The sequence below is a fragment of the Neoarthrinium moseri genome (assembly GCF_022829205.1).
Source record: "Neoarthrinium moseri strain CBS 164.80 chromosome Unknown scaffold65_Wmoseri_CBS_16480, whole genome shotgun sequence".
NCBI classification, from domain to species: Eukaryota; Fungi; Ascomycota; class Sordariomycetes; order Amphisphaeriales; family Apiosporaceae; genus Neoarthrinium; species Neoarthrinium moseri.
In genome coordinates, this window is record NW_026055179.1 from 124,955 (window position 1) to 152,447 (window position 27,493).

Consider the following 27,493-nt stretch of genomic DNA (forward strand, 5'->3'; position numbering starts at 1 on the left):
GTGAGCTGTCAGGTGAATACTGGCGCTAGTGGATGTGGTGGCAGGTTACTCCACTTTTGATAGAGTATGGATATGTGCGGATCTCACGCCCGTTTACATTAGAGCTTCAGATTATTATTACATCAAATTTTCACCCCATCCACGAGCATTTTCTTTTGAAAAGCATGACATCTCAAATGAGTCTGAAATTAATTACCCGCAATGTGCGCAGTGAATTCGCATCTCAGTGGAGGCGGAAGTGAAGCCAGTATGACGTCGTTCCCATGCTTAGGGATCGTACAGGTAAGGTAATCTTAGTAATCAGTAACACCAGGGACTGGCCCTATGCGGACCGCTCTCCGCCAGTTATACAACCTGCAACGACATTCACTTAATACGGTGGACTGCGCGAAGCCCCCGCTTGGGAATAGAATTTTATGGGCCGCCATGCAGTTTTAATCAATGCGAGGTCTGTAGTTCAAATAGGTGGCTGAGAGCAGTCCGAAAGTTTATAACTGTCAGTTTTTCATTTATAAAAATATATCTTTCTCAAAACTTGTTTATTTTAAATTGAAGATTATAATTTATATTGTTCCTTTTTAAGGGTATTTGTCAAGTAATTATTTGATAATGAACCCGCGTAGAATATACGAGCTCACAAAACGGCTACACAAGCATACGTATTCGCCCAGAGCCCCGCGCACCCGGATCCCACTGCGGGATTCCAGTTGATGAACTGGGTCGTGGAGATTTTGTACTTGGACGCGATAGTGGCACAGTTTTCACCGGTCGCGACGAAATGGAAAGACTTGCAATTGGGCGTCATGCCGCTCTGAGTCGGGGTCGGGGTAGCCACTCCATTGCCAGGCCGCGTCGTGGTGGGTGTAGCTGGCGTGTGCCCAACGATGGACACGCACACGTAAACGTCGAGCCAGAGCCCCGGGCACGACGTGCCGCCAACGTCATTCCACGCTGCCAGCTGCGTGACCGTGATGCCGTTCTTGCTCGCAATGGTTGCGCAGCTATCGCCGCTAACCACCTTGTGGAAGGCGTCGCAGTTGGCCACCATCCCCGGCTGTGTTGGAGTCGGAGTCGCGATGCCGTTTCCGGGCTTCGACGTCGTGGGCGTGGGCGTGTGGCCGATGACCGAGACGCAGACGTAGACCTCGGCCCACAGGCCGTTACACGCCGTGCCGCCGACCTCCGTATTCCACTGTAGGAACTGGCTGGTGGTGATTCCATTCTTGGCCGCAATGACGTCGCAGTTGTCCCCGCTGGCCACCTTATAGAAGGCGTCGCAGTTGTCGACCATGCCGGGCTGCGTGGGCGTGGGCGTGGCGATCCCGTTGCCCGGCTTGGTCGTGGTTGGTGTCGCGGGCGTGTGTCCGATCACGGATACGCACACGTACGCCTCGGCCCACAGCCCGTTACACGCGCTGCCGCCGATGTCCGTGTTCCACGTCAGAAATTGCGTCACAGAGATGCCGTTCTTGGACGCAATGACCTCGCAGTTATCCCCTGACTGGACCAGGTAGAAGGCGTCGCAGTTTTCTACCATGCCCGGCTGGATAGGGGTCGGGGTAGCGATACCACTGGAAGCCTGGTCAGTAACTAGACATGGAGCGAAGGTGGAAGATACGGTAGACAAACTTTGTTGGCTTCGTCGAGGTCGTGGTGGTGGGAGTTGTAAGCGTATTGCTGGTGGTTGGACGAGTTGTTGATGTCACCATTGTGCTCGTGGTGCTTGTCCGCACCGAAGATGACATCGTGGTGGAAATCTTGGTGGAAGTGACCGTGGTAGGCTTGGCAGTGGTGGATACAGGGGGCTCGCCGGAAGCATCAACGCCTAGAATCTAGTTAATCCAGGCCTGCAACCGAGAGGGTCGTCTCAATTATTGGGAGCCTCTTACAGTACGACATGAATTGCTTGTAGGCGCCACAGCCAGAAGCTAGGGACGGGTTCTAAGACATCAGGTCAGAGATATTGAGTGAGATCAAATGCAGCTAGGCAGACTTACCCATCGTACAAAGTCGTCCATGGTAATTCCCCAGGCGTCAGGCATATCCTCACAAGGGATGGAGCCATCGTTGTCCCACCACCACGAGCAGTAGGGCGTCGTGTTCGGATCAGAGGGGTAGTTGGGCTGGGCATCCATGGCCTCCATATCGCCGGACGAAGCCGCCAACGCAACAGAGCCTGGGTTGCTTCCGCTGCCCACAAGGGCAGCGGCAAGTAGAACCAAATTCCGAACGGCCATTTTCATCGACACTGAGACTTCCGGGGAGCTGAAGTAGTGTGCACGAGTGCCTGAGGTAGATCATAAGGGTTCGTGTTCCCAGAAGTCTGTGGTAGTTATACTGTTACGCCATGGTCTCGCTGGTATACAATCTTCCTCTGACCCGTGAGAAAGCCCCGGAAATATATCCCGTAGTTAGCCGATATTGCGTTCATACTCAAGAGATGACATGGAGTTCTAGACTTTGTCAGCTCGTATAGGAGTGGTCACCAGGTTAGGCTACCCCTACTCACATAGCGACGATTTAAAGCTAAGCTCTCACTATTGGCCTGCACTATGCATGTCTCTTGGGAACAGCGATTTGAAAGTACCATGTTCTAAAAATAACATGATTGCCCCACGAAGTCAGAGCACCTATTGCTTACAGTGGCCATAGGCAGGTGACTGGTGAGCTGGGCGACGCCAATGCGGGCAGTTGCCAAGATGGCACCGGAGATTAGGGGTGTAAATATCCCTGTAACGGGATTCATGATTTGAATATGGTTGTCCCCTGTCAACGGAAAGCTTAATGGAGTTGGAGAACCCTGGTTGGCCAAGCCAATACTCTGACAATTATGTCAGCAAGCCAGTCTCTAGCCCCAGCAATTGAAGGGAATGCGGTCCGGGATTTCCAGACTATACTGAAGATGGGATTGTGAAAAGTTCTGGGGTCTGAAATAGGTAAGCTTTCTTTATACACACGTCCGGAAATTAACTGCCTCTTCGCTGATGCTCGGAAGGATTTCTTTCCCTTTATCCTCACTTGGCTTTACCGCCCCCGTCCCCTTCCCCTGATAGGCCTAGCCGCGGGTCTGGGTGAGCTGGGCCTACACATCTTACTGCAGTGGCGGAACATCAGGGCCGGCACAAAGCGCGGCATCCGCTGGAGCTGGGTCTGTACCAAGGGGCTTTCCCTATTGAGTTTCCTGCCGGCCCATCTATTGCGCATTTGAAATAGCTGGGGCGGCGGTGGTTGTATGTGTCCGCCTGACCAAGCGGAGGGGTCCGGCGTCCAAAGCTCATTGCGGCCCTGCTCTGTGACGCCCAGCATGTTGCACCTGTGCCAAATCCACGCCATTTCGAGCTCCTGCAGCCATTGCTGAACGCTTGCGGCGAAGGTCTCGGCTGAGTCAAGGACGGTGGCAAAAAACTTGGCGATTTCTGGCTCATCCAAGTGTTGCCCCGTCCGCCAGGCGTCTCGAAACTTGACAATGGTTGCTGTGTCTCGCGGATCAACCAGCTGAATGGGTTCCTCGCCCAGTGTCCCAAAAACCTGTGTCTGGGCCGCAGCGGCGTACTCGGACATGTGGATCTCGATGATAGCCAAGACGACATGATACTGACGACCCGTAAGGAAGTTGATGTGAAATATGGGATCACTGATCTCGTGTTCTTCATGGAACCATCCCCAAGCCTCATAGTTGAAGGGATGCAGTAATTCGGCACTGACAGAGGCCGCGCCTGCTTGACCAGCCAGCCAGCGAAACTTTGGGAGGGGATCTGGAACGTCGGGAAGATAGTCGTGGTCATTATAACCGGGATGCCAGTTGAGGTGCACGATGTCAATACCCTTGCGCAGCGGGAGCGGCCGGTGCTCATCTTGGTCCATCAGATAGTGACGATTCTGTAACACAACTTGACGTGCTTCGTGGCAGACGTGAGACACCACTGGCGTCACGCCTGCCTGCGGGGACCATAGCGAAGCCGTACGTGGTAGGGTGTTGTGGTTCTCGCGCCGGGCCGCTGTTCCCATTTCGTAGACGCGGGGACCTGGAACACAGAGCGACCAAATCAGGAGTCGAACTTCAGTGGGCAAATTAGAAAATTGAGGGAAATCCATCGTGGCCATGTCACTGCAGTTCCTCGCTGTGTTTCGCGAAGATGGTTTGGGGTTTGTAAGAGAAGTTTCGACAGGCGAAAGCGGTTGTTGTAAGTGCAACGGAGGATAAATACATTAAATACATTGATTGCTTAATTACAAAGCAAGGATGTTGTTCTAATGGCGGGGTCGAGGTAAGTATCATCAACTAGAGGCGCGTCTTCTCGATATATACATAATTAGACGTGTAAGTTTCAGAACAAATTAATATGCCCAAATGCTTGTCCAACAATAACCTCCGAGCACTCGACGATGGATCAGATATAATGTACCTCTAAACCCTCTTAAGATCTCCGACAAAAGAAAAAATACTTGGCAAAGTGGGTTCCGACTAGTATGGAATCCAAGGTTTAAAAACAAGAAAACGACCCCCAGATGCCGTCTCGGATCTTTTGGAGATCGATAATAGCCGTCGTGTGCTTCAGGGGTGCGCCTGCGAGTTGGTCGTAGTTGCTGACATAGTCCCGTATGAACTTCTTCCAAGCCTCAGTTAAGTTGGGATTCTTCTTGATCGTAGCTTCGACGTCAATTTCATCAAAGTCCCCACCGTTAGGCAAAGTGGGCTTGGGCGACTTGTATGCAACATCCTTGTCGGTGAACCCGTAGGTGGCCATCTGCGATTACCAAGCCCACCGTCAGTCAGCCTCAGTCATCCGTTTTCTTTGTAATCATCGCTGCTGCAACTCACCCCTGCCTTGTAGTCCTTGATTAGGGCGTCGGCCTGGTCGGCTCTCCTCATGTCGATGCAAACATCCAACGACTCTCCCGCGTTGTATACAAAGTCGGCAATGTTGGCATAGCTTTTGCCTGACACCTTGAGGATGTCGGTTTTTGCCTGCTGGATGGCATCGAAACTATCCTGCAGCAGGCGTCCGAGAGTCGGCTGGTCCTGTTTAGTAAAACTGCTGGGGGAAAGCTTGGCCGGATCGATGGTCGAGCTATAACCAAGCGTCTTCAGGTTCTCGGCCGTTTGAATCACATCAAGGTCCTTCGCGGTGCCCACGCCCGTCGAACCCGTCCAGCCCGGCTTGTTTCTCGCCATCTCGATGTGTTTGATGAACTCGTCGAAGTCACAGGGGTTTGCTTTGCCCTGGTTGCAATTTTGCGCCGTCCACGTGTTCCCATGACCGTACGTTTCGACTTCGATACAATAGGCATTCCACAGGTACATTACTAATACCATGGCCACAGTTCAGCAATATTTTCCTTCAATCGTCACAATCTGTCTCGGTAAGACTTACTTTGGTAGGGACCTGCTCTGACCGAAGCCTCCACGCAGGCCATCAGTCCGATGACAACCAGACCGGTGATGGCGCAAAAAGACCTCATGGTAACCAAGTCTTGCGATACTGAAGAGGCACTACTCCGGGACAAGGAAGACAAAGCAAAGGATAAACGACCGACGGGGAAGAAATGAGCGACAGGTCGGGGACATCGTGACCAGGAGCCTTCGAAAACGAAGCAGAGAAGTGGCGGCTCAAGAACAATTCAAGGCACCCAACACCAAACCGGAGAAAGAGACGACCGTTTTCAGTTGCGCCAAGGCGTCAACAGTAATCTTCTTCCGAACTATCAATTTTCTGTGCTGACATATTTCCTGTTATAGGGTATAGGACCAATGAAGAAATAGCTATAATATGCATACGAGTTCTGCGTGGAATCATCTAGGCCGTGCCAAGGGTAATATTCATTTGCACGTCTGACAGCATACCGGGTAGTAAAATGAGAAATTGATGGAAACTGCATACTGCGTGATCATGCCGTTCCTGCGTTAGCATCCTTCCATGGCAAGTTTTCTTTCAGGGGTCTGACTTGGCATAACCAGGCCCCTGGCTTGCGAGGTAACTTGGAGGAACCTAGGCTAACAAGCGAGCGCTACCCGTCAGAAATAAGTCCCGCATAGTTGGGGAATCCCTACAAAGCAAAAGTTCTGGCCCAATTCGGCTACTTGGCAAATCTGACAGGACCCTTGAATTGCATCCTGCTCCACGGATGCGGCGCTTGGTTCTACTAACAGTATAGTATAGCAATTGAGTCTTTCGGTGCACCCGTCTTTTCACCGAGTGATGGGTCATCCGTTGTTCAGTGGGCCCCGAATATCCGATATCTCTATGATATGCGGCCTCTTCTACCTCTTCTACCTCTTCTTCCACGTCGTGATGTTGTTTGATCATCTGCACACTCGTTTCTCCTTTCCTATATGCCTTGCAAGGCGCTTTGCTTTGAGTCATTCTTTTAATTTCAACTTCCTGTTGTGAAGCCCGATCCGTCTCTCGTCAATATGGGGGCGTTTTGGAGATACTCTCTCGCTTCTCTGGCCCTTGTGCAGACAACTCTGGCCGACAACATATACTGGGCCAATTATGTGAACTGCCCACAGGCGTGTAGCGCCAGCGGCCCAATATCCAGCAACTGGACACACTATCATGCGGTCAGCGATCTTGAGTGGTGCCAGAAACCCATGCTGTTCGACATGGGACTGCAAACGCCTGTTGACCAAGCCGATGCCCACATCACCATCAGAGCCTGCACGGTTTCTGACTTTGGCCCCGTGGCTGTACGAAATCCGGGTCTTCTTTCAAGGCAAGAGACCTTTGACAATGAAACGAAGCCAGCAGCCATCAGCAACTCTTCGCAAACTACCACCTGCGGAACGCCGGGATCATCGCCTGAGCGCAGCTCCCTGGATGTCCGTCTCAGCTGGGGAGGCTCTGCCGACCGCGATGGCAATGACGCCGTGTTGGCTACCGAAAACCTGATTCAAAACCTAGAAAAAGGGGTGTCCGGCTGCGCGGAGCCTACCATTTTGTTTGCAAAGTCTGGAAAGACCATTGTCGGACTATACGTTGGTTCCCAAATCGACACGTCCAGCGCTGCCAGCATCATGCACGACCAATTCGCTTCCAGGGCCAAAGCCGACAAGGTCCCCAACCGCATCGGGGCTCAGATCTGCGGGGAGAGACCTATCAGCTCGCAGACCTTTGGTATATACGCTGATATCAAGGGCAATGTCACGGCGGTCCAGGACGTCGTTCGGGGCTGGAGCGAGGGCAGATGCCTTGCCGAATACGACCAGGAGGAAGTTATGAAGAGCACATCTGTCGGCATCACTTCAGCACTGATGGATGAGAGTAGTCTCGTCAGCAGCAGCGGCGGCGGCGGCGGTGCTGAGAGAAGAGAGCTTCATGCTCGCGCCACGTGCAAATTCGCGCAAGCTGACCCCGGCGACGGCTGCTGGGCGCTCGAACAAAAGTGCAAGATCTCCCGATCGGACCTGATCAAGTACAACGGGGGCAAGTCCGATTTTTGCGACACGGTGAAGTCCGGACAGTATGTGTGTTGCGGCAGCGGCGACCTGCCCGACTTCTCGCCGCAGCCGGACGCGGACGGAAACTGTAAGGCCTATACGGTACAGCTAAAGGACCTCTGCGGCACCATCGCGGCGGCAAACCAGATCTCCAACTGGACCAAGCTCGAGGAGGTCAACAAGGACTCCTGGGGCTGGACCGGCTGCGCGAACCTGCAGCCGGGCCAGAACATATGCCTCAGCAAGGGCAAGCCGCCCATGCCTAACCCCATCGTCGGCGCCACGTGCGGGCCTCAGGTTCCGGGGACCCAGATGCCCACCAACGGCACGAAGCTGGCCGACCTGAACCCGTGCCCACTCAACGTGTGCTGCAACATCTGGGGCAACTGCGGCCTCAGTGACGACTTTTGTATCGAGTCGCCCGCCGACTCGGGGGCGCCGGGGGCGGCCAAGCCCGGCAGCAACGGGTGCATCTCCAACTGCGGGTCCGAGATTGTGCACTCGGACAAGGGGCCGGACAAGTTCCGCGTCGTCGGCTACTTCGAGTCGTGGAACCAGGACCGCGAGTGCCTGCACATGGACGTTTCCAAGCTGCCCGAGGTGACGCCCATCGGCTGGAGCTTCACGGGCTACACCCACATCCACTTTGCCTTCCCCGACATCACGCCGCAGCTGACGGTCGACGTCAGCAAGGTTCAAGACCAGTTTGACGGCTTCAAGAAGCTGAACTACGGCGCCAAGAAGATTGTCTCGTTTGGCGGCTGGGCCTTTAGCAATGACGCACCCACTTACGCCGTCTTCCGAACCATGGTGTCCTCCGAAGTCAACCGGCAGAAGGCGGCGCGGAATATCATCCGCTTCGTGACCGATAACAATCTTGACGGTGTTGATTTCGACTGGGAATACCCTGGTGTAAGTCAATCAGGAAGGTCGCATTGTTCGCTCTGTAGATTATAACTGACTTTCTTCCTTTCGCAGGCCACTGACATCGACGGCACGCCAGGAGGCTCGCCCGACGAGGGAGAGAACTACCTCAAATTCCTGAAGACGGTCCGCAACTCGCTGCCGCAGGGCAAGTCGCTGTCCATCGCTGCGCCGAGCTCGTTCTGGTACCTCAGGAACTTTCCCATCAAGGCCATGTCGGAGATCCTCGACTACATCATCTACATGACTTACGACCTCCACGGGCAATGGGACGTCGGTAACAAATGGGCTAACCCGGGTTGTCCGACTGGAAACTGCCTGCGGCACCACGTCAACGAGACCGAGGTGAACCTCTCGCTCTCCATGGTGACCAAAGCCGGCGTCCCATCTAACAAGGTCGTGGTCGGGATGCCGCTGTATGGGCGCAGCTTCAAGATGGCCGAGAAGGGGTGCACAGGTCCGGACTGTACCTTCTTGGGAGACCGCCTTAACTCGCAAGCGGCTAAGGGAGTCTGCACCGACACAGCGGGCTACATTTCCAACGTTGAGATACGCGGCATCCAGAACAGCAACAGCAACACGGACCTATACGGTGAGCGGAGTGTCAAGGAGTACCAAGACGAGGGCGACATTATCGTATATGACGACACCGAGTGGGTATCGTGGCTCAAGCCTACAAATTATCTCTTGCGCGCTGCCGGATACCTAGGCGGCAATTTTGGCGGTACATCCGACTGGGCCATTGACCTGGAGTTCGACTTCAAGGACGGCGGCAAGGGTGACGATCATGAGCCGGAGACCGGACAAGACAAGGCCGCCTGCGATTACAGTCGTACCTTCAAGGACCTCGACGACCTCAAGAACAACGCCGGCGGCCTAAGCCTCTTCTGCCGCCAGATCTATGCCCTCGAGACCCTGGACAAGATGCTCGGTGACCTCTACGAAGAGTACAAGCGCATCGACAATGGCTACGATACCAAGTTCCAGGCCTACACCCGCTACATTGACCGCATCACGCCGTACGCGATTAAGAACTACATGTCGAAGGGAATGGAATGTAAGTTTCCCATCTCAGCTTTATCCACTTCATCCCATGGAAGACCCCGCAATGTTTCGTGACATGACAGTGACTAATTCGAGAGCAACCCACAGTCTTCGACTGCCTTAGGGATCCAGAGCTCATGCTCCCCGAGACGCGGCATTGTCTGGACTTTAGCGAGGACGAGCGCAGCCAGGGATCGTTTGACATGACGCTGACGCTGCGTGACCGCGAGGGCTACTTCACAGGCCTGCTCAAGGAGACGGGCGTTATCGAAGAGTGGGTCAACTTCAACGGGCACGAGCGCGACATCGGGTACTGCAACGTCGAAGGGGTGGGCATATGCCCGCCGGACACTGGGGTTCGCGACTGGTTTGGGCTGCCGCAGAAGAACGACAAGATCGAGGTGTCAGACCCTAAGGACATTGTGACCGAAGGCCTTGGCAATATCGACGAGATCCGTCACAACCTGTTGACAACGCGGCTTGAGATCATGCTGGGCGTGTGGGACGGCTCCGTCGACGACGTGGTCCAGGTGCTGTCGGTGCCCGTCTTCATGCTGGGCGAGGCCGTTGAGGGCATGCGCGAGGCCAAGGAGCTGGGCGAAGACCAGGAGGACTGGGAGGAGGAGCAGGCGCGCGAAAAGGCCAAGCAGCTGATCCTGACCATCGTCGGCGCCGTACTCTTCGTGGTGCCCTTTGTCGGGGAGGTCGGCGCCGTACTGGCGGGCGCCGCGACGCTGGCGCGCATCGCTCTCATCGCCGGTGAGACGGCCAACCTCGCCTTCGGCATCTACGGTATGGTCGACGACCCGGATTCGGCGCTCATGGGCGTCCTCGGCATGATGTTTGGTCTCGGCGGCATCACCAAGGTTGGCCGCAACCCCAAGGGCTTCAAGGACATGGCCGCCAAGCGCGCCAACCTGCGCACCAGCGGCGGCGTCAGCAAGATCGGGGGCAACTTCCAGAAGTGGGACGATGCGCTCCAGGATATCGTTCAAGCGTGCCGGAAGTAATACGCTGTGGAAGAAGCAGCACCTTTGACTTAATTTAATATAATAAATGTCACGGGACCACAGACGAATTGAGGCTCTGCCGCAACTCTTGTAATGTCGCGAGAAATCTAAAGCTTAAGCACGTACCTTGGTACACCAGTGATGCCCTGGAACTGTAGTGCGACTGGGCACAGCGGCACAGCGGCACAGCAATCAGCTCCTCGTAAAAAGAGCCAATCCATCCTCAGCTCCCCAAAGGCCTCTTTGCTAATGTACGGACAAGGTGACTGCAGGTATTGTTAGTAAACATAGTGTTCACACCGCACAATATAGAGAGCACATTTTCCCCACTCGTACTCATGCAGTCAGGCCACTGACTAAAGGTGTATCGCATACTACGCAAAGACCCAGGCCGGCTTCTCTATGCCTTTTTCCCCCTTTGCCTCTTAGTCAGACTTTAACCATTTCATATTTTCCTTGCCAAACCATCCAGTCAGGATGAGCTTGCTAAATCGTCTTGGTCTCTTTCTTGTCCTCTGTATCTGCACCAGATCCAGCAATGCGGCACCTTTGAGCATCACTGGAAAATTTCAGTCCTGGTTTCCCTTCTACGCTGAGGAACTCGATGCTGCCTCTGTCCAATGCAAGCCTGAGCTTGAAGCCTATTGGAGCGACGGGAAGAACGCAACAATCCCTTATGCGCCAGGGACACTCTGCATTAATGCTCAAAGCTGTCTACTCGATGCCCTCACCGAGTATAGTATTGCAAATATGGGTAGCTCGACCGTGCTTCTTGGCTTAGCACCTGCTATTCTAGGCCTTGTGGGCCCTACGCTTCCCGATACGTCTGTACTTATGATTCAGCGCCCTATCCTCTCGTCGCTAGTCTTGCTCGGGGCGCCGGCGATGAATCCGATCACCCTTTTCTCCAACACCAATGTTGAGGACGTTCTGCTGTTAAAGCCCTCAGCTATAATGGTAGCCCTCCAAAGGTCGATCTTATCCTGGAGAACCGGTCAGAACGGAGTCAAGGTCCGCATAAGTACCTGGAAGACGGCTATCATTTCAGCTGCACAGTACCTGCTAGCTTTGGCAGCCGTGGCGAATACAATCCACAATACTGTAATGCTAGATCTTGGCACGTCCGTCAGCTGGCGATGTAGCTCCTTTGGTCTGCCTCTACTTTGGAACACCCTCTCCGTGCCAATTAGCTGGCTAGCTGCAATCGGTTTATGGTACCGGGTGGGCTCGTTCAATGGTAGAAAGGGATCAGATGCCCAACTCAGGACCAATTCTAGAGCCTTTATAAGGCGCTTCATCACTTCAGAGCATGTACCATGTCTCTTCCAGCCTCAACCCGCCTGGAACCAGCAAAACGTCCCGCCCACAGTCGTGTCGGATCTTACATACTTAGCAGCCTGCCTTCTGCTGCTGGTTATTTATGGGTTCGGAACGCTGGTGTTCTCTTCTCTTCTCTTTGTAGCAGTAAACAACTCTGCCATAGTGCTGTTGCGGTATGCAATATCGGCTTGCTGTTGCCGTTTCCTGCTCTGGTTTGAGCTAGAATCAATGCGGCTCTGGGCTGGGGAAAAAGACGATGGAGAGGAGCTAGATATGCTATCTGGAGGCGAGAGTCATCTTCAATATTGAATGATTAAGTAGACTATATATTATTTCATGTCTCTTCCTGCATCGTGCAAGGCAATGTTTCGCTATCAGAAGGGGTTTGCTGACATTCATGGGCCCAACAACGCGGTATGCTTATAAAGCATGTTCATACTGGGTACAAGTTTGTCGCGGTAATTGGGGCAGATGAGGTGAGGTGTCTTTTCGGTGTGATAGCCGTGAAACCAGGCTGAAATGGACAAGTTCATGAGTTTGTGGCGAGCGTCGTAATGTGGAACGGTGAACTCAGTCGAGACGGCATGTCCAAAACACATCTCACATTGTTCCTCGTCTGCCTCTACTGCGGCATCGACTACATCGTGACACTGTTAGTTGTATCATCCACGTGGAGCGTAGTATTTGACACCTGATCGGTGATGGCTAGAGTCAAACCATGAATAGACCTTTCGAGCTGAGACTGGAGATAAGACGCAGTAATTCTCACGTTAAAGGTTGAGTCAAATTAATATGCGACAAACTAGAACAAAGAACGAAATCATTGCCTAGAACAGTCGCGTTTAATCCCCGAGCTCTCCAGCACCCAGCAGTGGAAGCCCCAGTAGGTGTCTAGTACCTAAGCAACGCACCACAGACCACTGGTTTCCTGAATTCAAGGAATTGCATTTTAATTATAATGGTTAGTTTCATAGTCATTCCATCTTGGACTCACAGAACCCTATTGACCCTTAGGACTGAAGTAACAAGCGCCGCAACACATTAAAAGCCAATACCGTGCAGGGAGTTTAATGTCATCGACTTCAAGGCTCTTCTGCTACCAGCCAATGATTTGATTTGGTAGACGCCCAAGATATGTCTTTAACTGAGCTTCATTCACCTCCGCGATATACTGGAGACGTGAATCACTACTTGGCCAACTGCGGAAGCAACATGCGCAATATTCACAATTCTGGCAAGCACTGGCAACATAATAACGCCATAGCATTTCACGACGCAAAAGCAAAGCAGACGCGATTCCATGATATTGAGTTATAACGGCAAATGGGTATCCCATTGGATCTCTGAGCCAACAGACAATTGCTTAGCAATTGTCGAGGACCTGGATAATTATGTTCCAAAACAAACAATTAGCATGCGTTCCTTGTTTTTTTGCTCTTAGGAACTGAATTATTGGACAACTTCATGCTCAATTAGCAATTTTGTATACAGTAGGTAAGTATTTCTACTGCCAAATCCGGAATAAATCATCAGCCTTCCCGTTTGGATTTTGACGACGTCTTAGCGACTTTAGACATCGCGGATCCCGTAGGTGAAGCATCAGCCAAGTGCAAATGATCAATCGCAAGACAGGCTGCACTATGTTGAGATAGCGGCCTAGCCGCGTTTGCATGTAGTCAGTCACTCGAAAGAGATCAAGTTGGCGGACCAGTCCACCACATCATGTAGACCGTTTTCTTTCATGCGCATGTCAAGAAGTGGAAGTCTGTACGTACGAGAGCCGGCCCGCTGTGGCTCGCTTGATGGCTTAAGTCCCGCTTTGTATGAACACAAATCGTGGACGATCTTATAGTATCCGCAGCTCTGGCATGCAAAGTCGCCCAACCATGAGCAAATGTAGTCAGAAATCTGGCAAGTGCTTTATTTGATGGGCCGTGCGACGTCCGTGGAGTTCGTCTCCAGTTACAATATCTCACATGTCGCAAGTTTGCACCGGGTTAGTTTTGGTGTGTTACACGCCTTGAGATAAGTCTGAAGTTATGCGTTTAGAGAACCGTATAAGCTAGTCGAATGATATCTGTTCCGTGTTATGACTTGCATGCCGCGCTAGAAGGTCATCGTCACAATGTGATATCTGAGGTACAGTGCAGCTGGGAGGACCATTTCTGACAAGCCCACGAGTCTACTTATTCCCCCTTTTTATGCCTTAGACTATGCAAAAGCGTGGACAGCTGCATAGGTGATCTGCTGTGACTGTCCAAATGGGGTCTCCGATATCCCCGGATATCCTGGCCTTGGGTTTATATGCACCCATACGGGGGCCTGCATATGCGCTGCGATCTAGAATCACTCACGTACAATTCTTGGTCCGGATCCGGATCCGGATCCAGGTTCAACGAGCAAACGGTCCATGGCAGAGCTATTCACGAATCGCCGCGTGAGAAGGCGCTGATACTAGAGCAAACCTCCCGTCTTGGTGAGCGCAGTCCTTACATTATGGAACGTGACCAGTAGATAGGGGGTGCAGGATCACGTTCGGCTCCCTCACAGCGACGCCATCCTGTGCCTTAGCCGTGACAAAAGCCGCAAGATAAGATCGGTTCCTGGACGAGACCATGTGCCCATGTCGAACATACTGCTTCGGGCATTAAATGCAGTTGCAATTGGACCGTCTTGCAAAGCCATCACGCAGGAGAATTGGTGACAATAATAGCAGCAGCGGATTGGGCAGAAGCTGGATGTGAGTGGGGGCTCTCATCCGGTGGCAAGGGTGTCGTTATGCATGTTTGGGCACCTCTTGCTGAAGAAGGCTTGGAGGCGTGGACTAGCATTGAGCTGCGTTAGTTTTTGCTAGATAATCAATCTGATACTTGATACTTGGAAAGCGATATGTGACCAGAGATGGAAATTGCGTTCCAACTTCGTGACATAGTCCTCGGACAATCCTTGGCTTCTCGCAACGCCTGTGCAGTGCCTGGATGTGTGATCCATACATGCAAGGGCTCGTGGGGATACGAAACTACGATTGGGCGCATGTAGATTCAAGATGCTGTAGCCGACTGATGGGGAGAGATAGGTGTTGGAGTTCTCTTGCAACTCATGGCCGCTATTCTTTGCTACTGCGCTCAAGCAGGTCGATACAACCTGTTGAGATCTCGACGTTCAAATGAAGCGACTATCAATTGCACCAGTACAAGACTAAAGCCTCAGTCGGCTAGGTTGACCCATGATTCTTCACTGCCAGTCGGATGCCTCTTACCGTGCCCGCGGAAACTAGCAGACGGCTGTTGTCGCGAAGTCGCGCCATCTTCGCGTAACATTAAGACTAGGTTGATAGCCATGGACCGTGCTATCAACCCCGCAAAATGTCGGAGGCGTCTTGAGCCTCATGGTTATCCGAAACCTGGGATCTGGGGCTTAGCCTGTGCTCATTTGGAAATGAACGGCATTTGCAGCCTTCCGCCAGCATCGTCTTGACCCAGGCTAGGTTGCACAGCGTAACAGGCCAGATATATATGGGTTCCTCCTAATGATCCCATGATGTCTGCCCATGATCTGATCACCAGAAACGGTGACAGACAGTTCTGGTTCAGAGACCCCCACCCACCTCGGACGAGTGCCTGGACCTTGCTTCCGTGTTGCTTGCGTGCGGGAACTGCGGTCTTGCAACGTGATGTCTCTTTTGCTTCTTGATCGGGGATTTGTAGATAAGCCACCAAGGCCTCGGCCTTGCTTGAATCACAATATTCTTGCCTGTAAGCCCCAACGTGTTACAATATTCATGAATGCCTGGCAATGGTCGAACTCTATTCATTGAGGAATGCATGTTGCACGGTCACTGATACCCTGGCGTTGTGGAATATAGGGTATAAGAGAGGTGTTTTAGGGCCTCCTATCTTCTGCTGCATGAAATCTGGAAGGCAGCCGTAGGCCAGTCAGCGACTCGCGACCGCCTGATACTGAGGTAATTACCCTGCCTATATGTCCTCAATAAAGATATACTAGGCCCTGGTAAGCCTGGGTCAGTTAAACGCCAGACGAGATACCCGCACCGTCCTATCCATTGTACTCCATCGCCGCTGATACACTGACCGCGCTTCGCGGCAAGCAGACAAATGGCTCTGCCGATGGGGACATGAGGGGCAAGGTTCGAAAATTGTCGTCTTGAAACCCGAATCACAGCGGTGAAATGTGGACTCTCGCACACCCAGATGGCGGTGACGGGCGCGAGAACAGCGCCATGACCCGCAAAGACCTCTTAGTCCCGGCATACAGATATCTCAACTCTCCACATTACCTATCTCGACGGGGCAACATAGCTGATCATGCATGACGGCCCATATTTTGCCAGGACATCTGGACAAGGCAACTCCGTGGCAGGGCGGGGGATCTGTGCGGACTGGGTTCAAGGGCCCGAGAAAAAACGTGGTTGTGGAAGGATGTCACCGAGTGCCGTAGGGCTCCGTAGGCTTGAGAAGCCCGAGATCATCGGGGATCACCCACACCTCTTCCCAGTTCGTGACCACCGGCTGCATATTCCACCACGTGCAGGCAGAGCTTTCTGCATCATGGCGAATCCGAAGAAGCTAGATATATCCTTCGTCAAATTGAGAGAGCGATTGAATAGGAGCAGTACTAGTGAGGTGCTGGATATGCACGCTTGAGCCATTCACAATGACCAGACGCGGACATGCTTGGGTTCCACGCCAGTAGCTTCTCAGTGGATGGGTCACTTGCTATGGAAGGTAGATACACAGGATTGATCTGTGACATCTTGCTGGCTATGCAAATCGATCAATACGGGTGAACTGCATCAATGTTGGCCTTTCTTTCCAAGCGGCCGGAAAGTATTGGCCGTCTCAGCAGCAGTGCGATGGCACACCAAACGGCCATGGTGCACACACACATAGGAGGGAGGATTGCTGTACATAAACCGATTGGATCCTGGAGGAGTGCCTTGGAATGCTCAAGTGACTACACTTCGTGTCTGACCTGCAGCTTTGCGTCAATCAAAAGACCGTTCAATCGACTGCCCCTCCATCGCTTGACGTTGAAATGCCCCTCTTTCGTTTCTTATTGTACCTGCTGGAACCTGGCATCACCATGTTTGCTTATCGCCTGGTTTGCTTTTAGGTGCCACAAGAGGAATGCCCGAACAATATGCAACGCATGCGATTTCGTCGGATTTCATGAAGATTTGATGTCGGGTTCGCAAGCACTCGCATAGCATTCGTCATGGCAACTGAAGCAATTCACGGGTCTCCCGAATACTAAATGCGGCGGGCCACCGCAAATCTTGCCCAGGAGCCCCTGAATATAGCGGAGCCTGGGGCTGCTGTTGGCGAGCTAGGTTTGCTGACACATCCGCCAGTGGGTTAGGTTGGCAGTCAGAGTTTGGCGGATGGTGCCGAAGGACCGCGACCACTGACCAGAATGCGAACCTGGTGCGATTTACGGGTACTGTACATGTGGATGAATTCATTCCAAATCGCCCCATTCCAAATCTGATCTCATTTTGGAGCCTCGGCTTGAACCCGACAGCTCATCAAGAAGATCCATTCCTCTCGAGGCGAAATCTATTTTTTTTTTAACTCTGTTTTTTATGTGCTAGACCAGGAGGCGGGCCGCCTCAGTCGCCAGCAATCAGGGGTACTACTCTGTACAACCAACCACCACCACCTCCTCCTCCTCTGCCGCCACTTACCAGCCGTATTGATGGCCCCAGCATTGCGATCCCACCGGGACGGAACGTGACGCCTAAATTGAGCTCGCAGGTCTCGCCAGGTTTGCGCACACTTTCTTTATGACGGGCTGGAGACTGCCCTGGGTTTACGGCGCCAGCTCCTTCGGGATGTCTGAGTGGGTTGCTGAAGTTGGATGCCCTCCTTTTCAGCGGCTCGAGTCAAGCCGCATCCTCATCGCACTCGTACATCGACGAACTAGTGAGGCTGATTCTGGATGTGCGATTCGTGAAGTTGTCTCCGGATCCCACTGATGGATCATGGGAGATCCCCCTTCTCCGTCTGCTTTGTGTGTTCCCATGCGGTGAACTTTCAACGTTGCATCCAGTCAGTCTCGTCGGATCGCGTCTGCCGCCCATACAGTCCCTCGTTACCTAGTCGGCCGACAGTTCTGATTGGGGGGCCTATGCATGCAGCTTGATGCTTCGTCTGTTGCCCAAAACAGCACCTAGCCAGTTCGCGCGGAATCGCGCGGAATGGAGAAAACGAGCGCATTAATGGGGTGGATTAGAAAGTCTTGATCTTTGCCTCCCAAGCCGAGAGAATGCAGCGCTTTGGCCCTTGGAATCAGACGAGCCCGCCCCGTGACCTCAATTCACCCGTCAAGCGGCGGCCGTTGCTATCCCATCAGTGTGCATTGTGGTCAAAATCCTGGTTGCTCTGGGCCTTGTCTGCTTGTCTGCCTCCCCCATTTAATTAAGACCCCTGCCTCTTAATACAGGCTTCACCCGTGCGCCGGATATGACGATGCAGAGATGGACTGAGCCCCCCTGCTGGCGCCATGGCAGAAAGCAGTAAGGCGGCAGAGTTGCGCATCAATAAAGAACCAAGGCGCATTGTACCTCGCAGGCGAGACGCAGGTAGACGGGCGCGGAGTCAGCGGCACGCTCGGTACTGGCCCACTCGTCTGAAGGTACTTCGTCCGGCCATCGCATCTGCCCATGGATGGCATTCCCACCCTCCCTTCAGACTACTGTGTGCGCAGTATGTGACTCTGGTAGGTTGCGCTAGTCTGGCTCTGGCTATCCAAGTTACCCGAAGAGGTTGACCAGCCTGTGAAAATCGCTGGTCGACGGGCTGGGCTGGTCACGGCGCAGCCATGCCATTTGAGCGACTGACCTGACCTGACCTGACCGATCCGACGTGACTCGCCGGCCGCCCTGTCCTCCATTTTGCAATTGTAGTGCCGTTGCCCACGCCCCAAACCCGCTGCTGCTGCGTATCGTCGACTCGGAGTTGCTGTGGTCATCCCAGTCGAGTCTTTCGCTTTACCCACTTCCTGACGTCCGCCCCGGCAGACCGACGCCTCAGATTTGACAGCGCAGACGAGGCACGAGCACAATGTCTGTGTTTTGACGGCTTGGGCTGCCATCAGATCGCCGTTGTCTCAACCTGCCGTCGACAGCAATAACAACACTAACTTGGGGAGAAAAAGGATCCAGCGGTGCCTCGTATGGCGTCTGGTGTCTGACGCGCATCGCATCTGAGTCGCCGTCCTACCCTCTGTACAGCAAGCAAACACAACCGTTTTGCTTTCTCCCCCCACGTCATCACACCACTACGGATAGCTGGCAGAACGCGCCCTTGGTTGCACATATCAATGCATTTCTGCGACAACCTCGCCCCAAGCAGACTGCGCTCTGCCGTGCCCTAGAGACATGGAGGTCGATCCTCTCGCATCTCACCCGCCGCTGCCAACGCGGTTCAACTCGATTCCTCGCCAGCCGCTCAAGCGGGACCTGTCGACTAGAAGCCAGAGGATACAAAAGCCCGGCGCATTGCGAGATTCGAGGGCTAGAAGGTCGCCGCCACGGCCACTAGGAAGGGAACTGGACAAGAATGCAAAAACGAAAGTACGTCTATCGCCGGTCGCGACGGTGAAGCCGCTACTGCCCGCGGGCGAAAGAAGGCCGGCTGGAGAAGATGGCAAGGCCGGGAAGGCAAAGAAGGAGCCCGATGGCGAGAAATGGGACATTGCGCCAGATGGTGGCTCTGCTGGCCGAGAGGGAAGACAGTTCACTGTTGCCAATGTGGGCAACAATGGCAAGATATACTTAAGGTGGGTTGCGCATTGTTCTGGCGTTGGCCGTGTTGCGAAGCCAGTGACCCGTCAATATGGGTATCCGATCAAATATGCGTGAGCTCACATGACTCTAGGCCTACCGTTCGCCCGGCGAACCAGCGGTATCCCCAGCCACACTTCGTGTTTCCCGTCACTCCACCAAGTACAGCTGGCTTAGACGCCCTTGCAAGCCCCATGGAGGACAGGGACGAGATCAGCGAGCTTCACGGCAGTCAATGGACCCCTACTCCGCTGACCGCTCCCTCGTCACCCGATGCGACAAGAGGCAACCCTTTTCTAAACCCCGGAAAGTTCCCTTCGAGACCTCGCCAGCGCCGCGCAATGTCGGACTCTACGGTGCAGGACGTAAGCATCGCCCACGAATCCGATGCTGGCGGCTTCAAGGTTGTCATATCGAAGCCGCAAGACGATAACAAAGCCAAGACAACCGAGGATATCGACCCAAATGGCCCGCCAATGCTCCAGGTGAATATTCCGTCATGGAAGCTGGGAAACCCGCGCTTTACCCTTCGAGGAACACCGTTGATCCGGGGCTCCTCCTACGCACCGACTGAAGAGATCCGTTCCAGCGATCTTTCCTTCTTCCAACGGTCTCAAAGAGGAGGCCTTGACTTGAACTCGCTCCATCCCGAGACCGCAAGTACAAGAAAACCGAGCCCAATAGCGACGCACCATATCAGGTTTCCTGCGCCTCAACTCCACAGTCCATCATCTCCGCGGTTTCCAGGCCCGGCCCGGGCGACTTATGTCTCGACGCATCTGGTGATCGAACCCGCCATGTTCGACTCGCTTACCTCCAAACCTGCTTCCGATGACAGGTCTTTTGTTCGTTACTCATCAACCACGGGCGCCGTCACAGCGGCAACGCCACCCCGGCTTGTTGCGGAGATCACTTCGCCTAGTTTCCTGGACTACGAGCTGATCTCGGACTTCTTTCTCACTTTCCGCTCTTTCCTGGAGGCAACGGACTTACTTCGCATGCTGGTCGCAAGGCTTCGCTGGGCAGTAGCTCGTGACGACGAGATTGGGATGATTGTAAGGGTGAGGACTTTCGTTGCCGTCAGACACTGGGTCTTGAACTATTTTGTGGACGACTTCGTGGTCGATTACAACCTCCGAGTGACCTTCTGCAACCTGCTCAACGACTTCGTGGATGAGCTGGCACATGATGCTCAGGGGCGCAAGGTGCAACTCAAGATTTTAGCCGAGCTCAAGAAATGCTGGCGGCGCGTCTGCTCACAGTACTGGGATGGTGCCGAATTCGATGCTAATCTAGGTCCTGAAGTCCCCCTTGCGCCTGGTGGGATTGCTGGTCACCGCAATCCGAGTCTGGACCCAAGCATTTGGGAGAAGGATAGCAATGAATTACCAAAGCTCGACTTTGACTTTGGTGACAGCGAGCCTCACGTTGAGACCAGTTTCTATCACGAAGTAGACCAGGCTGGGCATATCGATTCTACTATAAACGGCGAAGAGCGACCTAGCACACCCCGGCACCGGCCGACTGAATCTCAGGCTACTCAGAACTTCAGGCGTCACGCGATATCGCCAACTAGCATCGCTAGTGTAGACGTGGTTTCATGCTCATTCCCGACTAAAGGCTTCCGAATGGCAGATTCATCGTCCACACATCCACTTGCAGCACACCCGGTGGAGCCCAGCTCAGTATACACGGGCGCAGACCCTATTGCCCCGACGCCTCGTGCTCTTGCTGGCAAGCGTGTCAGGGCCCAGCCGTCGCACAGGCGCAACAACAGCACCAGCGATTCCCTACGAGAACATGCATCGACAACAGAGAAGGTTCTCTACAAGAATGCAGAATTCCTGCTTACGCTGCCGTATGCTGGAAGCCTTGTACGAGGCAACTTACTTCCTCCTGGTCAGGCCTTGGTTGAACTGATGCCGCCAACATCATCGACGGCCAGTAGAGAGACTACCATCTTCCAACCCCGACCAGCAGAAATCCAAAACATCAAGGGAGGTTCGGCAATGTCCGGACCAGGAATGAAGAAACTCCTTGGCAGCGTGCGCAGAGCGCTTAGCCATCGCGGCCAAGGACCTCCCCAGGGCAGCTTCCTGAATATTGCCCCGATCGGCCCCCGTGGCGTTACCACGAATCGGATTCCCGGAACAGCAATCGTTCCTCAAGCTCGCCCATCGCGCCCGAATGGCTATCGGCCCGCTGTGAGGATCGATGTACTGGGGGCAGAGATCGCAGAGGACTTCAAGAAAGCCGTGCGCGAAGATGCTGCTGCTGAGTCAAGCCAGAATGATATCCCCACAAAGTTGACAACAGACAATATCGAATACTCGGCAGCCCACTTAGATTCCTCCTTCGACTTGCAACCCGAAGCGGACTTTCGACCTATGAGCTCGGCAGGTATTACACAAGGCAGCAAGTCCATCGTTATTGTTGATGGCACTCTTCCGCCGAATGTCCCCACCATGACAGGTGCTTTGCCAGCTATGACGGCACTGAACGCATCGGTCGAAGCGTTTGCTGATAGCTTCTTGCCCGGCGGCGGTGTCGACCCTACGCCACCAAACACGCCTCCAAGTCAACAAGCTGGCACAGATGTGCCGAGGCGATCATCTTACATACTCAGCCAGCATGTCGTCCAGCCGTCGTTGGTTGAGGAACCGCTACCTCCTTTCATCCCAGACTTAGCAACTCTTGCGCCAGTGAGGCAGTCAGAGGTTGCAACCACGGACCCTCGGCCTTCAATAGATCGCCCGTCGTTAGACCTCGTGAAGCAGCCCTCGAGAAGGCCGCCCTTGTCAAGCATGCGCTATCAAGGCCACAGGAGACAACAATCAAGCCGCAGCTACCGGTCCAATCGATCAACACTACACCGGCGATGGGCTTCGATCAACAGTGCTTTCCCGCAGTCGACAATTAGGAGTTTCGATGCCACGACCTATTCGAGGGGCTCGCTTGCGTCGGAGATAATGCCTCCCCCTCTGAGAGTCCTTCGCAGACGTCCCGGAGGGGATCTCAGAGGTACGCAGAACGTTACTGATCTCGATGCCTTGCCGTTGCATAGATCGCGGTCGGCAGGCTCGCTCACGACGTACTCTGAGTCTTTGAGAAGCTCGTACCTCCGAAGCCCAGTCCGAGACTCCGATGGCTATGTAGATGTCGTTAGCAGTGATTACTCGCATAACCGCGGCGAGGTATTCTCCCTGGGCGCCATGGCCGAGAAAAAGCCACAACGTCAGCTGTCCTTGTTCAGCACGCATTCGTCCAAGCCTGTCATGCGGCCGTCGTTCGAAGCGGAAGCGCAGAAGCTCGCTCAGATCCCTGACGACATTGACGACGATGGCGGCATCGAATCGGCATTGGCTAAGCTAGAAGGAACCTTTGAGAGACGAAGGCTTACAATGGAACCGCGGCGCGTGCAGACACCGACGATTGAAGAAGTTCGGCCGGAGTCCACGACCGGCACCGAGGTAGATCATCAGACGCCAGAGAAAAAGAAGCATCGACACCAGCACGTCGGCGACGAAGACGTTCTGCCGCTCTCGCCAACACATACAATCCAAGCTGAATCGATTGTCACGCTCGGTATTCCTCGGAGCACGGACGTAATGTCCTTCTTATCTGACGGATCCAGAGACTCTTGCAGAGAGTCCTACAACTCGATTCCTCTGCTCGAGAGAGGATTGACGGATGACGGCCGCAGCAAGACCGACACCTTCCAGTGGACCAATCAATCAGTGCTTCGAGACGCGGATGATGCCTCTCCCGCCGTAGAGTTTCCCGATTCGTTCTCTGCGCATCCATCCTACGAAGTTATCATGAAGACAAAAAGCCTCGAGAAGTTACGGCCTGGCGAGGAAACCCCCAAACATGCATCCAAGCCGAGCGAAGAGCAGTCATTCCTCGATGTCGATAGCGACAAGGACTCTGATCTGTCATCCGAGTTATCGCTCGAGGTTGTGGAATCAGAAGACTTTGGCGCCAAGTCGGACGAGACCACAAAACGACCTGGTGATATCAACACTGATATTCCGGTGAACATTAGTGCTGAAGCGCATCGGACTTCGGAAGGCGACGGCCCGCCATCTCCTCCATTGACTCTGGCACAAGCACTCCGGATGTCTCCACAACCAGCAACTCGGGTACCTGAACTGCACGAGTTCCAAGTGTGGTCGCAGAAGCCATTACCCCCAACACCGGATACCACTCCCACAGTTGCTTTGTACCATCAGCATCTGGCTTGTCCCGACGATCCCACGGGAACCCAAGAGGCGCTCCGTGGCGCACCGTCAATTGATGAGCCATCGCGGAAGGTCTCGGTGCATCTGCCCTTCATCTTGGCGTTTGACTCTGATATCCTTGCACAGCAGTTTACGTTGATCGAGAAGGACGCCTTGAACGAGATTGACTGGAAGGAGCTTATCGACATGCGTTGGAAGAACTCGCACACGGACTCGCGATCCTGGGTCGACTTCCTCCGCAATAGCGACGCCCGTGGTGTCGAGGTTGTCGTTGCCCGTTTCAACATCATGGTCAAATGGGTGATATCAGAAATCGTGCTCACTCAGGACGACTGCGAACGTGCTCGATGCATAATCAAGTACCTCCACATTGCTGCTCATTGCAGAAGATATCGCAACTTTGCTACCATGAGTCAGATTGCGATAGCCTTGACCTCCAACGAGGTCGCAAGGCTGAGTCGGACGTGGAGCATGCTCACACCGCAGGATGTCATGCTCATGGAGGACCTAGAAACCCTTGTTTCCCCGACCAAGAACTTCTACAACCTCCGAGCAGAGATGGAGGGTTGTACTCTGGAGACCGACATCGGTTGTATCCCATTCGTGGGTATATACACGCACGACCTGCTTTTCAACTCACAGCGGCCATCCGAGATTGCGAGCTCGCCTACCACGCCGCCTCTTGTCAACTTTGAGCGCTGCCGTATCGCTGCTTCGGTAGTCAAAACGCTGCTTCGCCTCCTCGAAGCCAGCACCCATTACCGGTTCCAGCCCATCGAAGGCATCACCGAGCGATGCCTCTGGATGAGTGCCCTGAGCGACGAGGAGATCCGACGACACTCGGAAAGCATTGAGCCAGTGTTGGCTTGAATGCCGAGACCGGACCTTATTAATGCGATTCGTGCTCACGAGATTATGACCCGACCTCTTCATATCCCCCAACCTTTTACATCATGTAATACTCGCAGCTACCCGCTCGACGCCATTTATGCTTTTTTTCTTTGTTGCATTTTCCCCAAAGCATCACGATTTTTGGGTCGATATAGAATATACACCGCCCGCGCAGAACTACCCCTGTATTAGTACGCCTAGCTTGTTTACCAGAGAGCCTGTTCACCCGGACCAGCGCACAAGAAGAAAAAGGGGCCCAAAGGCATCAGTCATACCAGAGCGTACCAAGTGTGGGAGAGGTCCCTCGTTTGTTTTTCATGTTTCCTTTCCTTATGTTTTTGTCCACACTTTGAACGTGCCTCACGATCAGGAGTTGTCATCATTTCCAACCCACGCCATTTCCTCAGACATGTGTAGTGCTCGGGAGATGTCTTCCCACGAGAGGGACAGAGAAGAGAGAGAGTGAGCGAGTGTGTGAGACAGCGACAGAGAGAGACCGCGCGAGAGATACCCAGAAGGAGGGAGGATGTGTAGGATTAGGCAGGGGCGTGCTGATGACCACACACTTGCAATGGCTTGAGAGAAGCGTGCGAGTACTGGTGTTGCTACTCTTGGGGGACGGAATGCAGAAGAATAGCACAATGAAGTGTTTAAGTACTTACTACTCGTGTCGCTTGCCCTTTGTCTCTCGTGATGCCAGATGATAAGCTCCTGTACTGCCTGAGGTATCGAATGGAAAGTAGACGATCAGGGACCGACACATGGGTCGCGGCGCAGAGGATTGAAGGTACAAGGCATGATCACAATATTCATACCCTACATATGACGCGCCATACCCCCGAAGCTGTCTCCTATCCCCGTAGACTATGAATCGCAGGATCAAGGCCCGCGTGCCCGCTAAACCTGCTTGCGGCAAGACCAGTCGTTCACAAGATGGCGAAGCCGTGGCGACTTTTTTAGCATTCCTGTCTATACCCTGGAAATTGTCCAACTACTTCGTCTACCAGACGGTGCCGTTCTACGGCACAGGTCAAGCCGTGGCACAACGCCTGCGGAATAGTAACGGGCTTTGAGATGGCAAGGTGTGTGCGTGTGTAGTTAAAGACCATTCTCCGGGCAGCAATACGGGGCGGAGCCGTAGTTCTGGCCCGAGAACGTGACAACACATGGCATACTAATGTCCATCCCAATGGAAGCGGCTACAGTACTTATCCTTTCTTGCATGATACTTACCAGATGATGCATCTGTCAGGGCAAAGCTACGAGCCAACATCTGCGAGACGAGGAGAGTATTCACACCAATTGACAGGATTCTTTTGGTCTCAGATTTGATACGCTACAGAAGCAAGGCGGAATAACGATCAAGTCCACTCCTCTTGACTGTACAGGGCATTCCCTCTTCCCCAGCCGAGTAAATGAGAGTAACCACTGCCACAAACAGCGGGGAAATCGATTATACGACTGGATACGAGTATCTTTCCCTCATAAGTACAGACCAATTTTTTCCTTGACTCCCGATTCGCCCTATCAACATGTCCGAGAAATGGTGTCGTATGCAGTAGATGAAGGAGCGGTAGAGGGATCTACCACTCGACGGATGGTTGCTGAGACTGCTGGATGGGAGGCTCGCTTTCCTGTGCGCCGGCATCCTGCTCCTACCACTGGCTGTCCTTGGCCTCAGTAGCACCCCACTCACCAGCGGGAGCGGCAGCAGCAGCGCCACCCCACTCGTCAGTGGCGGCACCGTCCCACTGGCCGGGCTGAGCGCCGGTGAAGCCAGGGGCGGTGGCCTGCCAGTCGCCAGTGGCGGCCTCGGTGGTGCCAGCGGCAATGGCGGCGGGGCCAACCTCGTCGGCACCGACAACCTTCTCCTCCTCAACCTTCTCCTCGGCCTCGGCCTCAGGGTCACGGTCTGTCACAGTCGAGGTGGTTAGCAGCTGTTCAGGACAAGACGGACAAGAAGTCGCGAAGGGTTTCACATACAGAAGTACAGATCGACCATGACGTCCCAGGGGGTCTCGCGGTTGTAGATGGTGCCGCGGAGGCGGAGGACCTCACGGGCGAGCATCCACCAGACGGTACCGATGGCGTGGCGACCCTTGTTGTTGGTGGGGATGGCGCAGTCAACGAACTCGGTGGGGGAGTCAGTGTCGCAGAGGGCAATGACGGGGATGTTGACGTAGGAAGCCTCCTTGATGGCCTGGGCATCGGTGCGGGGGTCGGTGACGATGATCAGACGGGGCTCCTTGAAGGAGCGGGTGATGTAGTTGGTGAAGGAACCGGGGGTGAAGCGACCGGCGATGGCGGTGGCACCGGTGTGGGCGGCGAACTTGAGGACGGCACGCTGACCGTAGGGACGGGCAGAGATGACACAGATGTCGGCGGGGTTGTCGACGGCGGCGATGATGCGGGCGGCGAGGACAATCTTCTCCCTGTTGCAGACGGGCAATGTCAGTAAAGGCAATGGCATCGCAGAAGACCGTCGTGTGCCCCTCGCCCTCGCGAGAGCGATCCTCGGGCTCAAACTAGACGGAGACGTACCAGGTCTTGCCGATGTTGACGACGTTGACACCGTCGGCGCGCGTCTTCCACAGGTAGGGCTCCATGTGCACCTGCAGGTTGCGGGAACCGAGGTGGCACTGGGCGGCCAGGAGCATCTCAATGTCCTGGGAGGTGGCGTTGAAAACCGCCGGGAGGTTGGAGGGAGCCATCTTGAGAGGGTTGAGGGGGTTGTCGAGTCGTGGGATGACTGTCAAGACGGGCTGTGGTTGTGGTTGACGGGAAGCAGAAGGAGAGGGAGGGACGAATCTGTCGCGGA

The 27,493-nt window shown here is 54.0% G+C and overlaps 5 protein-coding genes across 5 annotated transcripts; 2 read left to right on the forward strand and 3 right to left on the reverse strand.

Annotated features, from left to right (window-relative positions):
- Nucleotides 1–634: 634 nt before the first annotated feature.
- Nucleotides 635–4,095, reverse strand: JN550_011279 (uncharacterized protein; the record flags this gene model as incomplete). Its single annotated transcript, XM_049309627.1, has 6 exons — nucleotides 635–1,571; nucleotides 1,630–1,825; nucleotides 1,890–1,941; nucleotides 1,998–2,287; nucleotides 2,642–2,821; nucleotides 3,096–4,095. 6 exons carry the CDS (start codon nucleotides 4,093–4,095, stop codon nucleotides 635–637), a joined length of 2,655 nt encoding a protein of 884 aa, XP_049166772.1.
- A 389-nt stretch (nucleotides 4,096–4,484) lies between these two features.
- Nucleotides 4,485–5,463, reverse strand: JN550_011280 (uncharacterized protein; the record flags this gene model as incomplete). Its single annotated transcript, XM_049309628.1, has 3 exons — nucleotides 4,485–4,748; nucleotides 4,823–5,307; nucleotides 5,376–5,463. 3 exons carry the CDS (start codon nucleotides 5,461–5,463, stop codon nucleotides 4,485–4,487), a joined length of 837 nt encoding a protein of 278 aa, XP_049166773.1.
- Nucleotides 5,464–6,415: 952 nt separating this feature from the next.
- On the forward strand, nucleotides 6,416–10,419 carry JN550_011281 (uncharacterized protein; the record flags this gene model as incomplete). The annotated part of the gene is made up of 3 exons (XM_049309630.1): nucleotides 6,416–8,353; nucleotides 8,420–9,422; nucleotides 9,518–10,419. 3 exons carry the CDS (start codon nucleotides 6,416–6,418, stop codon nucleotides 10,417–10,419), a joined length of 3,843 nt encoding a protein of 1,280 aa, XP_049166774.1.
- An 8,719-nt stretch (nucleotides 10,420–19,138) lies between these two features.
- JN550_011282 (uncharacterized protein) lies at nucleotides 19,139–24,654 on the forward strand (the record flags this gene model as incomplete). The annotated part of the gene is made up of 2 exons (XM_049309631.1): nucleotides 19,139–19,539; nucleotides 19,638–24,654. The coding sequence occupies 2 exons, from the start codon at nucleotides 19,139–19,141 to the stop codon at nucleotides 24,652–24,654; spliced, it is 5,418 nt and encodes a 1,805-aa protein (XP_049166775.1).
- Nucleotides 24,655–26,330: 1,676 nt separating this feature from the next.
- Nucleotides 26,331–27,386, reverse strand: JN550_011283 (uncharacterized protein; the record flags this gene model as incomplete). The annotated part of the gene is made up of 3 exons (XM_049309632.1): nucleotides 26,331–26,587; nucleotides 26,659–27,107; nucleotides 27,217–27,386. 3 exons carry the CDS (start codon nucleotides 27,384–27,386, stop codon nucleotides 26,331–26,333), a joined length of 876 nt encoding a protein of 291 aa, XP_049166776.1.
- Nucleotides 27,387–27,493: the final 107 nt, after the last annotated feature.